At 32.8% G+C, this 14,829-nt stretch overlaps 3 protein-coding genes and 1 pseudogene across 3 annotated transcripts; 2 read left to right on the top strand and 2 right to left on the bottom strand.

Moving 5' to 3' along the window:
- Window positions 1–293: 293 nt before the first annotated feature.
- Window positions 294–869, bottom strand: LOC145578130 (secreted RxLR effector protein 161 pseudogene; annotated as a pseudogene).
- Window positions 870–5,029: 4,160 nt separating this feature from the next.
- LOC145578129 (14-3-3-like protein GF14 omicron) lies at window positions 5,030–6,298 on the top strand. The gene is made up of 4 exons (XM_081635514.1): window positions 5,030–5,337; window positions 5,430–5,514; window positions 5,985–6,055; window positions 6,142–6,298. Exons 1-4 carry the CDS (start codon window positions 5,030–5,032, stop codon window positions 6,296–6,298), a joined length of 621 nt encoding a protein of 206 aa, XP_081491640.1.
- A 1,386-nt stretch (window positions 6,299–7,684) lies between these two features.
- Window positions 7,685–8,724, top strand: LOC145579303 (pollen allergen Cro s 1). The gene is made up of 2 exons (XM_081636557.1): window positions 7,685–7,983; window positions 8,256–8,724. The coding sequence occupies exons 1-2, from the start codon at window positions 7,821–7,823 to the stop codon at window positions 8,597–8,599; spliced, it is 507 nt and encodes a 168-aa protein (XP_081492683.1). The 5' UTR covers window positions 7,685–7,820; the 3' UTR covers window positions 8,600–8,724.
- A 5,062-nt stretch (window positions 8,725–13,786) lies between these two features.
- Window positions 13,787–14,800, bottom strand: LOC145578128 (uncharacterized). Its single transcript, XM_081635513.1, has one exon. It carries the CDS (start codon window positions 14,798–14,800, stop codon window positions 13,787–13,789), a length of 1,014 nt encoding a protein of 337 aa, XP_081491639.1.
- Window positions 14,801–14,829: the final 29 nt, after the last annotated feature.

Below are 14,829 nucleotides of genomic sequence, written 5' to 3'. Positions count from 1 at the left end.
TTTTGCAATGTAAAAGTAAATTAGGAGAAAGTAAATAAACTGAAGAAAATTGCATTAAATGAAATCAGCATACAAACTCCTTAAATAGACTCCAAATAGCAAACCACTACTACCTATGAACTAGGAATGTGGTGAGTAATAACCCCACTACTACTAATTATACTCAACTAGATAAACATGACTCTTGACTAAGAAAACAAACTAACCCACTACTAGCCACTAATACACACGACTTTACTAGAAAATAGGAACAAATAAAAATATTTGCAGCATTATTAAATACTCCCCCTGCTTCAAATATTTTTGACACCCAACTGCTGCATGAAGAAACAATGTTTAGCTTGTGACAGAGACTTTGTAAGAACATCAGCAACTTGTTGATTTGTGTTGCAGTGCTTCAGGACTATATCTCCATTTGCAACTAAGTTACGAATGAAATGATATCGAATATCTATGTGTTTAGTCCTGCTATGAAATGCTGGATTTTTTATCATTGAGATGGTTTCCTTGTTGTCACAACAAATCTCAGTACCACCTTCCTGTTCTTGAACGAAATCTGCCAGCAACCTTCGTAACCATATGGCCTGACACGCTGCCCCTGTGACAGCAACATATTCTGCTTCTGAAGAGGACAATGCAACTATTTCTTGCTTTTTAGAACTCCATGAGATAGCACCAGAACCAAGAAAAAATACATGCCCAGAGGTACTCTTTCGGTCTTCCAAACAACCAGCCCAATCACTGTCAAAAAATCCGACCAACCTGAAATTCGACAATTTTGTATACCAAATTCCAAGGTTTACAGTTCCACTGACATAACGTAAAATCCTCTTTACTGCCCCATAGTGATGTTGAGTAGGATTATGCATGAACCTAGATATTACACTAACTGAAAATGCAATATCTGACCTAGTGGTATCGACTTGCATCAGCCATTCCAGTACCATCATTAGCTACCAACTTTTCATTTACATTCATGGGTGTTGGAGCAGACTTACAATTCAACATATTAAATTTATTAAGTAGATCAGTGGCATATTTTCGTTGTGAAATAAAAATGCCATCTAAACTTTGCATAACCTCAAGTCCAAGAAAATAATGTAACAAACCCAAATCTGTCATTTCAAATTCACTCATCATGCAAGACTTAAATTCTTCAACAATAGCTTCATTTGAACCCATATAAATCATGTCATCAACATATAAACAGACCACAAGAAATTTAGAATCACCTTGCTTCTTTACATAGAGGGTTGGCTCACTTGGACTTCTTTCAAACCCATTCTGCAAAAAAATATGAGTCCACTTTGCTGTACCATGCTCTTGGGGATTATTTTAGGCCATATAATGCTTTGTGTAGCCTGTAAACTTTGTCCTCTTCACCTGTCACAGTGAATCCTTCGGGTTGAGCAACATACACTTCTTCAGATAGCCTACCATTGAGAAAGACATACTTGACATCGAATTGGTACACTGGCCATTGAAGTTGAGCAGCAATAGCAAGTAAAGTTCTCACGGTCTCAAAACGAGCAACGGGAGAGAACGTCTCATCAAAATCAACACCTTGTTGTTATGCATACCCCTTGGCAACCAATCGAGCTTTATGCTTATGTACCTCTCCATCAGCATTATACTTGGTACGATAAACCCACTTCAAGCCAATAGCATTCTTTCCTTCTGGTAAGTTCACCAATTCCCATGTCTGATTGCGTTCAATAGCTGCTATTTCCTCAGCTAATGCAGTCTGCCAAATTTGACTACCTGAAACATCCTCATAATACATAGGGTCTGAAGCAAGTAAGGCAAAATTACAAGAAGCATAAATATCCCTTACTGAACGATATCGTAGGGGAGGTGTCTCTGGAGAGGAGTTGGAAGAAGTTGAATTGTTGTTGTTGCTCGAAGAAGAAGAGTTATTGCTTGCATTTGGAGTTGTTGGTGGCGATGACTCTAATGATTCTGGCTGCTCAATGTTAGGTGTTGTGATGACTGGAGCCACATGAACTACTGATGGGGTCGGGCTGCTACTATTTTCCCATGTCCAAGTCTCTGCTTCATTGAACTTCACATCTCTACTAATGATCACTTTGCCACTTGCAGGGTTATATAGCTTATATGCCTTAGATTGAGTGCTATAGCCAATAAAAATACATTTTTCTGATTTTTTATCAAGCTTTTGGCATGAATTAGATGTATCTAAGGCATAAGCTATACAACCAAATACTCTTAAGTGACTGACCTGTGGCTTTCTTCCCTTCCAAGCTTCGTATGGAGCCTTGTTGTACACGGCTTTTGTTGGAGAAATGTTCAATAAATACACTGATGTTGCTACTCCTTCTGCCCAGAACTTCTTAGAGAGTCCATCTACTGTCATCATGCTCCTTGCCATCTCAACCACTGCACGGTTCTGTTCTTGCGCTCCGCTACTCCATTTTGTTGTGGAGTATAAGGTGCAGTGAGCTCCTTGCGAATACCATGGTTCTCACAGTAGCTATTGAAGTCATTAGAAGTAAATTCACCGCCTCTATCAGTACGAAGCACCTTGATATATAATCCCGACTCATTTTCCACCAATGCCTTGAATTTTTTAAAGCATTCAAAGCTCTCAGATTTAGACTTTAGGAAATATACCCAACTCAATCGGCTGTAATCATCCGTAAACAACAAGAAATACTTACTACCTCCAATAGACTCCATACTCATAGAACCACACAAATCTGCATGCACGATTTCAAGACAACCAGAAGCTCTATACGAATTGTTTACAGGAAATGAGTTTCGACTATGTTTCCCATAAACACACCCTTCACAAAAATTAAGATCACCCAAACTAGGTAAGCCCACAACCATTTTCTTCCTGGACAACAATTTAAGACCATTCTCATTTAAATGGCCATATCGTAAGTGCCAAAGTTTTGTTTCATCATTTTTAGCAACCAATACACAATTTTTATCATCATTGACATTCAAAGGAAACATTTTATTTTGTGTCATAGGTATGCTAATTACTAGTCTACCAGACTTCTTTTCATAAATTGAGCAACCACCATTATCAAACAAAACAGAATACCCACTATTCAAGAGTTGTCCAACACTCAATAAATTATGGGCTAAATTTGGAACATATTGAACATCATTGAGAAGTTTCACATTACCAATGCTAATAGTTCCTTTACCATCTACTCGTATGAGCTTGTTGTCTCCAATACGAACCTCTCCTTTCTTAGATTCATCAAGATCCTTGAACATCGTCTTTGTGTCAGACATGTGATCCGAGCACCGCTATCCACAAACCACAGCCCATCTTTAGTGTCTTGCATTGGAGCCTCGACTACAAACAACTTGCTTTCTTCATCAACATTTTCTGCAACATCGACTTGTTGTTTCTCATCTTTTTGCTTAGTCCAACACTCAAACTCCTTGTGTCCAAACCTCTTTCAATATCTGCATTGAATGGAGCTCTTTTGTTGACGATCATTAAAATGACCACATCCTCTGCCACCACCACGACCTCGACCCCAGAAACCGTCTCTGCTCTGTCCACGGCCTCCAAAATTTTCAGATTTTCCTTTGATTGAGGACTACCCCTTTGCTTGAAAATCCCTCTCTTCCACCTTAGTAGTGGATTTTTTAAATCATGCTTCATGAGCCAACAAGGAACTCATTAATTCATCAAAGGTATAAGTGGAAAGGTCCTTTGATTCTTCAATAGCAGGGACAACATGCTTAAAAGAGTCATTCAAAGTTCTCAAAACTTTGCTCACAATAATTTCATTACTAATTTGCTCTCCATAGGTCTTCATTTGGCTTACAATATCAGTTACTCTAGCCAAATAATTCTGAACAGACTCTTTCTCACCCATATTTAATTCAGCAAATTCAACTCTAAGGCTTTGCAATCGTACCTTAATTACCCTTTGATCTCCCAAATACTCCTGCTTGAGTATCTCCCATGCTTCATGTGCAGTACTTTCTGATGAAATTCGGGGAAATATTCCATCATCTAACGTCGATTGAATGAGGAACAACGCATTTGCATCTTTCTTACGGTTCTCCCGCAATTGCTGATCGGGAATAGCCGGTGCCGGGTTCGGCTCAACATAACCGTTCTCCACTAAATCCCACAACTCTTGGGACTTAAACATGGTCTTCATTTTGAGACTCCAAAGATGGTATCTATCCCCTTTGAATGGAGGAATCAAAGATTGGGCTGAAGTGTTGACTCCATTGTTGGCCATTTGATTTTGCTCTCAATGTGTTTGCCTCACTGTGTTTACTCTCTGGGTGGTTGCAATTTCAATTGTGTTGGACTATTCTCAAAGTGATTCTCTCTCCTACTTTACTCATTTGGTGGAAAAAAAAAAAGAAAAACAAAGGATATACGTGTACTTCGTTCAACCTGGCTCTGATACCAAAATTATGTTAGAAAATATACTTTTGCAATGTAAAAGTAAATTAGGAGAAAGTAAATAATCCGAAGAAAATTGCATTAAATGAAATCAACATACAAACTCCTTAAATAGACTCCAAATAGCAAACCACTACTACCTATGAACTAGGAATGTGGTGAGTAATGACCCCACTACTCCTAATTATACTCAACTAGATAAACATGACTTTTGACTAAGAAAACAAACTAACCCACTACTAGCCACTAATACACACCACTCTACTAGAAAATAGGAACAAATAAAAATATTTGCAGCATTATCAAACATGTTTCAACATACTAATGCTTCAATTTTAGTTTGGTTCTTTTCAAAAAGACAACGTTATGCCAATATTACACTACTTACATAATCATTGACTAATTTTTGTGTTTTGAAAAGTGTAAATTAAGAAAAATAATATTATGGCATGGAATCTTGTTAATACTATACATCTCAATTAAAATTTTATACCATTTACGTACTAAAAATTTATTACTGTTGTAGGAAATTTATGATATACCACTTAAGTTGTACGTTTTCAAGCATGAAACTATATGTTAAAATATAACTAATGATTTCATATCTTAAATTTTGCAGATATGATCGATGCAATGAAGAAATTGGTGAAATTTAACATCGATTTAACAGCCGAAGAGCGTAATCTCCTTTCAACGGCATACAAGAAAGTTATCGAGCCAAAGAGAGAATCATGGAAACTTCTCTCAATAACTGAGCCGGAGGAGGATGTAATATACAAAAACGAGACGTACATGAAGTGTATTCAAGATTATCGTAATATAGTCGAGTTGGACCTTGCTAACATTTGCTACGATGTTATCGCTCTAATTGACGATCATCTGCTTCCTTTTGCGTCTAGCAATGAATCCTCCGTCTTTTACTTGAAAATGTGAATAAAAAATTAAAGTATTTTGCATGTTATTGAATTTAATTAAATCTTTATTTTAGCAATTAATTTATTGTGAATTATTATTCTTTAAGTGAAGAGTTGGCTGGTTTAATTAACGATGAGCGATATGATGCAGGAAAGCGGATCATTACCGATATATGGCCGAAATCAAAACCGGTGATGAAAAAACATTAGTCGCTGAAGAATCGTTGAAAACATATATGAGGTAAATATTACTCCATTTTTGGTTCTTGCATTTTTTTGGTGTATAAATTCAAGAATTTTGCTATATTTTTAAGTGCCCTTTTAAATTTATACTCTTCATTCATATAAATTCTTGCCTATGTTTTAGAATTATCTTATTTGTCTATATATATACGAGTATAGAAAATGATAATACCAATGTTGAATTTTTATAAAATATGAATATATTATAGTATTGCTATTGTAACATTTTTGTTAGAAATATGACTTGACTACTTATATGTGTGGTTTTCAAATCATGTGATTACACGAAGTTTTTTTTGAAAAAAGATTAGCCGAAGTTAGTAGTGTTTATCATTAACTTTGTGGTTAAAACTATTTTGTATATCATTCGATTTCTTTTCATTTTACAAGTGATTAATTGCAATTAAATGTTGTTGTAGGAAGCAATGGCCTTAGCAATGGCATTAAATTTTGCCGTTTTCTACTACGAGGTTTCAAATTCTTATCAAAGGTACTTATATATAAGCTTACAATTTCTCTATGATCATGTATGTTATAATTGCACTGTTACTTGTATGTAAATTTTTATATCTTTAGGGCATATCGCTTGGCAAAGGAAGCTTTTGATGAGGCTATGTTAGAGTTGGATGATTTAGGCAGCAGGGCTTCTTCGAAAGATATCAAGATTATCCTGAATCTTTTGAGGGATAACCTTACACTATGGAAGAGCGAGAATGAAGAAAGGAGCATTTGAAGCATTCACTTCGTATTATAATTGTTAGATAATATAAACTCCTTAATTAGAGTGATTTTCATTGATCAATATTTATAGGTTACAATCAGAAACCTAATCATATTAGGTAACTATAAGATATGTACAGATATCAAAGATAATCTTATACAAAATATATCCTAAACCTAGGATGAGAATATTCTAGCGATATTCTCTATCAATAATAGCTTGATAATAATGAAAGAAACCATGTGAAACATTCCATTTGTAGCTTAGATTGAGAAAGAAAATTAAGAATAATATCTGAAACATCTCTGATTTTATTATATGTATTTATTTAAAGATTATTGTCATCATCAATTGATCAAAAGTTAAGAATGGATGAATGGATTGATTGTTTTAATGAAATCAATTAATTGCATCACAAGTTAGAGACATATCATGTATCCATTTTGCTTAACAACAAGTTAAAAATTCGTTTCACAACATTCTTTATATAATCGAATGGCTCATCACATACAATAGGGGGCTAAGGACAATATCCATGCGCTCATTGCGCTAAGGCTATTATGTAACAATATGGATAGAGTATATAACTTATTTCTAGGCCTCAACCATCCACTTAAGCTTTTGGTTGAGATCCAGAAATATGTTATATACTCTATCATCTCAACCAAAAGGTTAAGCTGATGGTTGAGACCCGGAAAAATATATTATATACTCTATCAAATATTTTCTTATAAAAGTAGCTTTTGTAGTCTTGAAATACATTAGTCCTAGAACCATAGTCTATTGTACGGTAGTAGTTTATGATCTGAATATTTCCTATATGGAATACATTAGTCTTAGAACCATACTCTGTAATACGTTAGTACTTTATGACTTGAATATTTCCTATATGAGGAAAAACGTTAATGTGAGCTGAGTTCTGTTAATTTGTCTCTATGTAATTTAGAAATACTCCATCTAGTTTTTTTTTTTTTTTTTTGAGGAAACTCTATCTAGTTTTTAATTAAAGACATTTGTTAATTAATCAATAAAACAACTTAATTGTTTGACAAGTGTGGTTTTGGTTCAATGTCATATGATTTGGGTTTAACATATTGTAACAATAGAGTTTTACGCATTTTATGAAAGAGGGTCAATATGGTAGACAATAATTCAGACACTTTTATAATTTGTGTTGATTGGCTGGAGTCTTGAAATAAAAGTCTGTTAATTTGCAACCATCAATTTTCTAAATTTGGATTTGACAAAAAACATAAAATTAAAATTCTTTGTGAACCTCCTTGTTTTAAGATAACTAAGAGATCGAGCAAAATAACCACTCAAATTAACGATGCATAAAATTTCCAAAAATAGTAAAAATGACTAGAAACGACATTCTTCACAATAAGCCAGCTTTATCATCTAAAAAAAGCCATCTAATTCCTTTCTTTATAAACAAAAAATCATCCTCACCTATTTCCTTAAGCTTCGTCCTTGAATTTTACAATTCATCATACAAGGAAGATCAATTTTGTCCATAATAAGTGTACACGAAATGGCGAAGTGTCAAGCTGTTTTTCTTTTGGTTGGCGCTCTCTGCGTCCTGTCCTTGGCCGGTGTCGGCAATGCCGCTGAGAACCATTTCAAAGTCCAGGGCATGGTGTACTGTGACACTTGCCGTATCCAATTTATGACCCGCGTTAGTACAATAATGGAAGGTACGTACATAAACTTTGATCAATCAATATATGATCGCAAATTTTAGTATGAGACAGTGTAATGTCACAACAAAATAAATGTCATGTAACAATTACTGTATGTTACGTGATCCAATGGAAACAAACGTACACATGCATTGTTTAAAATTCTGTTATGTCAACTTTTAACAAGGATTTTAATTATGAAAGTGTATATCTCGACTATAGTATATAATTATATGCTAATAATATGAATATATGATGCCTAAATTTTGAAAACTTGGTAAAAACAGGGGCAACTGTGAAGTTGGAATGCAGGAACATTACTGCAGGAACTCAGACCTTCAAAGCTGAAGCTGTAACTGATAAGGTAGGACAGTACAGTATCCCTGTTCATGGTGATTTTCAAGACGATATCTGTGAAATCGAGTTGGTTAAGAGCCCGAACAGCGAATGCTCTGAGGTTTCACATGATGTTTATGCCAAGCAATCTGCTAAGGTTAGCCTAACATCCAACAATGGTGAAGCTTCAGACATTCGCAGCGCCAATGCTCTCGGCTTCATGAGGAAGGAGCCCCTTAAAGAGTGCCCTGAGGTTCTCAAGGAGTTGGATCTTTATGATGTTAAAGCTAATTAAGTAATTATACAAAATGTTCAATTTTTTTTACCAGTTTAAATGTATTACCAGAATAAGCAAATGACATTTTTTTTTCCAAAAAAGAGGGGTGCAAGAACAAAAAAATTTAGTTATATAGAGGTGTAATTTATTCATCAATCTTTAAAAATTTAAATGTAGCCTTGTATTGGGAGTTTATTGATTTTTCTTGCACCCTTTGTGAGTTTGGTGTTGAGGTTTTAACATGTAATGTCATTTTGCTCATTTTGGATTGATGTGGATGTAAGCTTTGTACTTTTTCTCTATATTTTTTCTTCAATTCCTTTTTAAAAAAATTTGTTTTACACATTTAAAGAAATTTTACACAAATATTGTGTCATGCAAATATTATATATACCTTTATAAAAAATATTACTACATATAAATGCTCAGTTTTAATGTGCTTAAATTTATTATTTACTCCGCATTGTTATGTACTAGTATTTATATACTTGCTTGTTGAAAACCAAAGAAAGTTCATTTTCTTTTCCCACATATTTCGTTGGTCAAACCAACAATTTTATTCTCAAAGTAATAGAGAGATCTTTTTCTAGTTAGACTTCTATATATTAATGTAATGAAAGAATCATTTCTTCTTATTTCTTTGTCTTGTTATTTAAAAAGAAAATAAGACCCCAAAGAGCTCCTCTTTACCAATTTAGGGGGTGTGGGTGAATTGAAGGGGGTTTACATACAACTGAGGCAAAGTGTTTTATGATTGAATCTCAAACACATTATTTTCAATTGGTAGATCCAAGTCTATGGCCTATATATTTTGGGCTCACTCAAAGCTTTGACAATGACTATAGAGAGTGTGATGTACGTGAATGCACTCATTTCAAGGGGCCGGGGTGCAACACTTAAAAAATGGGAATATCTTCTACAAGTAGTAACTATGATTGTACGCAAAATAAAGAGAAAAAAAATACTTAAAAAATGGGGATACTTCTTTGAGATTTAATGGCATAGGCCATATTTAGTAAACAACTTATTGGGGGTAAATTAGTTTATTTGACCAACTTTAACTGATTGACTAGTCAAATAAGTTAATATTAGTGTTTGGTAATAAGCTTATTAAAAGAGCTTATTTGCCTTAATAATCTCTTTTACAAAACGCTAGTATAAACAGCGTTTGCAAAGAGCTTATTTAATTGAGTGAATTTAAATGACGAGTTTGCCCTCTAATTCATCACCAAACCCTACCACATACAACCAAGCTATCAGTTTCTCACCGCCACTCCACATACTCCATTGTAGATCTAAATTCTGAAGGTTAGCTTTTTTTTTTAGTTTATATAATTACTAGGTTAGAACCTGTGTGATACACGGTTTATATAAAAGCCTATTTTTAATTTGTACATTTTAAAAATAAATCGGTATTATACCTGAATATAAATAAGAATTACGTATATTTTGTAATTTTAAAGTTTTTTTATTTTAATCAAAATTATGATATTGTATCTGTTCAACGTTGTCTAATTCATAGTTCAATGTAAGAGGTCATTTATTAGTATGCTATTTAAAATTATTTCAATTTTCTACGGTAAATTGATAGATTTTAGTTGTAATGTAGAAGTTTCCAATATTTAAATTTCAAAAATGTTAAATATAAAAATTAAAAAAAAGAAAAAACGATGGCATCATCATTGCATTTAGGCGGGAAATTTTTTATTGAGAAAGCGACACGTGGACAATAGTGACGTCAGCAACTTCTGTTTTAGTAATAATTAATAGATAGATTGGTCATGCGTTTTCTTTTTTAATATTTGTTTAAATCCAACTTATCTTCTCCAAATTCTTTCTATCTTAACCAAAATTTTCGAAATCCTTGTTACCTAAACCAAATAAACTTGATTTTTAAAAACACTATTTTCATGCTCTTTTTTTTTAATTAAATTATCTGATTTTTTAGTTAAATATGTCAATATTCTTATTGGTCATTTTGCATACTCAATCAGTTTTCATAAATCAGCTATTTACCAAACACTTTTATACAATAAGCTAATACAATAATTTAGTCAAATTAGTGAATAAAATCAGTTAGTCAAAACCAGCTAATTCAATCAGCTTGAGCTTGCAGCTTTAATTTCCACCGCGCATGGCCATAAAAAATCACAAAATCTCATACTACAATATATATATATATATATATATATATATATATATATATATATATATATATATATATATATATATATATATATATATATATATATATATATATATATTCTTTTTTTGAAGTTTCTTTGTCAGTTAAAAGCATCCTTTACTATAGTACATTGATGATCAGATTCTTCTGCAAACTACTTTTACAGTGCTTTAAACTAGTTTAAATGTGCTTCTAATTTCTATCCATATCCATCAAAAAATGACATGATTCTTATTCTTTTTAACAACATAGTCTAAATTTTTTCTAATCTATTATTCCCTTCTAGATTCCAATATAAATTTAATCCTTATATTCTTTTTTGGTTATATATATTCCTTAGAAGTGGTTAATTTAATTGATACCAAATTTGAGGTCACAAAGTGATAGTATTGTGGAAGACAAGTGTCTTTGGAATAAGTTACAAGAAAGAAAAAGTTCTTAAATGTTGGCTTTTGTATGTTCAACAGACATCCAGGTTCTTAGCTTCAAAGAAAGCATAAAAGAAAAGATCAAGTTGCTTTATTTTTATTTTTTTGTATGTGGAAATTTACCCATAAAAGGAACTATGTGTTACTATAAGACTAAAGTGAAGAATATATAGAGTATAATAAACTTTGAAATGGGGGATCTTGAGATTCCTCTTCTAAATGAATATATGCTAGAGTTGTTCAGGTTCTACTTTTATGATACCCTCAGACCGAAAGCTAATTTAATATACATTCCGAATAATAAATATGAAAGTTAACAACTAGCTCTAAATCTATTTAATACGTAATATATCTGCAATACTTGTAGCCTAGTCGATTTATTGGGTTATCAACTTATCATATCGATCAATTCGAGTTATCAGTTGGATTCGGGTTAGATTTAGTTGATTTAGATCTTTGCAAAATTAAATCATGTTAAATTATTATTCTCATATAAATTAAGTTATAAATTGAATGACTTAAAATTAACTCATGTTCTTTGCACTCGATATATATATAAAAATATTCCATTAAAAGCACGTAAATTTATTATTCTCATACGAGCTAAGTTTTGATTTGAATGACTTTGAGTTTGAGTTAGGTCATATTATTTCCGGTCGATATAGATAAGAATTCTCAGTACCATCTATCTCCAAATCAAAGACCCTAAACATCGGAAACTTAAAGAGATGGGGGGACAAATTTCCAACTCTTAACAAAATAATGCCATTTTGAGTCATACCCATGCTTGTCAATCCCAATGCAGTAAAAAAGGGATTGTCGTTTTTCATCAAGTACTAATCACTAATGACTCAGAACTTTTACTTTATGACTACCAAAGCAACAAAGAAAATATAAAGACCAATCAAATCACAAAAAATATTGTAGTTTTTCCGATTGCTTTTTTTAATTTTTTTCTCCCTTTATAAAAGGTTTCTTTCTATACTTTATTTTTTCTCCTTGTATGAAAATAATGAAATACTTTTGCAATCTCTAAATAAATCTTTAATTTTTCCATTATATTTTATTTTTAAAGTAAAAGTTTTTTTTTTACTCATTTTGTTGGAATATGTTTATTATTCATTTTTTTTTTTTTGACAGGTATTATTCATTTACTTTTTTTTTATTATTATTAAATGTAACCCTATAAGTCTATCTATAAACCTATCATAGAATCCATACTTTCTCTGCTTGTACTTCTTTATTGTTCATCTTCTAAAATTATGCGCCTAAGACATAAGGTCTTTTATTTAGAGATGAAAAAAGTTTTATTATTCCATTTTCCATCATTAACAAGTTATTACAGCTTGAATTTAATGCTAGCTTGCTAACACTTAATCTTGACCATAATTATATTTGTTGCCAATTAGTATAAATTATAAGCATTAATACTCGTATTATGAAAGACAAATCTAACATCATCTTAAAACTTACCTTCGTATCTAGTAAAAACTTATGGTTAAGATTAGTGTGTAATTAAATAATGGAGTAATAAATTAAATTAAAATAATTAAATTGGGATGGATATGTACATTATCTAATCTTTTAGTGATTAAATAAAAACCGTGGCATGAACAAAATAACTGCGGCATGAACAAAATGTAGTCATATACGTATAATCTATTAAAAAGATAAAATGGCACATAAGTACTGTATATATATGTCATTTTGTTGTATATACGTATAATTTGTTAAAAAGATAATATGACATATAAGTACGGTATAAATGTTATTTTGTTTATTGTACTGTATGAAGTAAGTAATAAATTCCATAGAGTAAATATTTCATTATTGTGAATCTGTGATACATGTCATACATATACGACTTTGTATATGAGTAATAATTTATAGGTAGCACCTACTGCTTTTTCAAATTTTGATATCATGAATTTATGGCCATGAACATTAAAAAGTAGTTCTAATGTACCATCAAACTAAGTTTATTAACGAGTCATTAAGATGTTGATAGTAAATCATACCTAACTTATCTTAAACTAATATATCCAATATTCAGCTAACTTTTAAAAAAAATGAATATAATGTATACAAGTCACTTTTAGCTTCAAGTCATGAATAAATTAGAACCACATGTTGAACTTTGGAAGCTTAAGTAGCCTTTATCTAATTATCTTGGAAACTATATATAGCACTGTTTATGTTAAGTTATGACTTATGACTTTGACTTTACAAACCTTCAAATATTCATACATATACATATAGATGTGGCAATTCGGATCATTGATCGAGTTTAGGTCGGTTTTTTTTTTTTTTTTTTGTTGAAAACATAGGTCAAGTTTAGTTCGGATTATTTTAAATTTAACTCTTGTTTAATTATTGTATCCTTGCAAATATGCATACAATTAATGAAATTCTAGTTTCAATCACTTCCACTGATTTGTTTCCGGTCAAATTAGTTTTTGAATTGACACCTCTAGTGAATACATACGAAATACTCTTTATATTTCAATAATTTGAATGTGTCATGATTTTTTTTTTTTTTTTTTTTTTTGACAGGACGAACTAAAAAAGAACAATAGAAAAGAACTAAAACAACTAAAAGGACCAGAACAAAAAATGACGATGGCGAGCCTGAATAGCTAACCAATGAGCCGGAGCCACCCACTGACGAGGAACCTTCCGAAGTTCCCAAGCTGAGAACCTAAGGAGGATATCCCTAATGTCCTGAATCAACCAGATGCAAGAAATATCTCGACCTCTTTTATCTTGAAGAAAAGAAAATAAAGTCGAGCAGTCAGTGTAGATCAACAAGCGCCTGAAACCATAACGATCAGCGGCCTTGAGAGCCCAGAGACAAGCCTGTAATTCTGAGTGTAGAGCAGAGGAAGAAAGGAAAGCTCTGGAACCACCACCAAATACCATATCCGAACCTGGGTCACGAAAAATCCAACCAGCACCTGCAGAGCTATCATGAGCTGTAAACGCTCCATCAAACACCAGGCAAATATCATATGTAGACCCGGAAGGACCGTGGAGACAGGAGGACGAAAAGGATGATCCAGATCTAGGACAACCACCTGCACTGGTCAAGAGAGCTGAAACTTTAAAATCCTGAACTGCGAGGCTTCGTGAGACCCAGTCCTGCATAATGTGAAGAACAATAGCAGGAGAAAGCACAGCTTGTCGGAAAACCTTATGATTACGAGCGATCCAAATAGCCCATAAAAAAGAAACCAAACTCATTAACAGTTCCCAAGACTTAGTTTGTCGCAAAGATAACACTTGGTTTACAAACCATTTAGTGAATGGCTGATCTCGACGAACAACAAGCGACTGAACATGTGGAGCAGTCGTCCAAAGAGTGGAAACAAAAGGGCAGTCACGAGAGAGATGATCAATCGTCTCCTGATTACCATGACATAAAACACAAGTTGGATTCACTGGAATCCCTCTAGCTTGTAAAATCCCATTGAGAGGCAAGGCATTTTGGAGAAATTTCCAACAAAAACACTGCAACTTCGGTAAAAGAGGTAAACTCCAAAACAAGTTCCACCATGAAGAGGGGAAGGAAGTTACACCACCCGAGTGATCAAGCCTGCGAAGCAACATAGCATAGGCAGACTTGGTAGTGAAATTGC

Source organism: Chenopodium album, chromosome 14, assembly GCF_948465745.1.
Source record: "Chenopodium album chromosome 14, dcCheAlbu1.1, whole genome shotgun sequence".
Lineage (NCBI taxonomy): Eukaryota > Viridiplantae > Streptophyta > Magnoliopsida > Caryophyllales > Amaranthaceae > Chenopodium > Chenopodium album.
The sequence above is the reverse complement of the archived record's forward strand: the minus strand, read 5'-3'. Positions and strand labels throughout refer to the sequence as shown.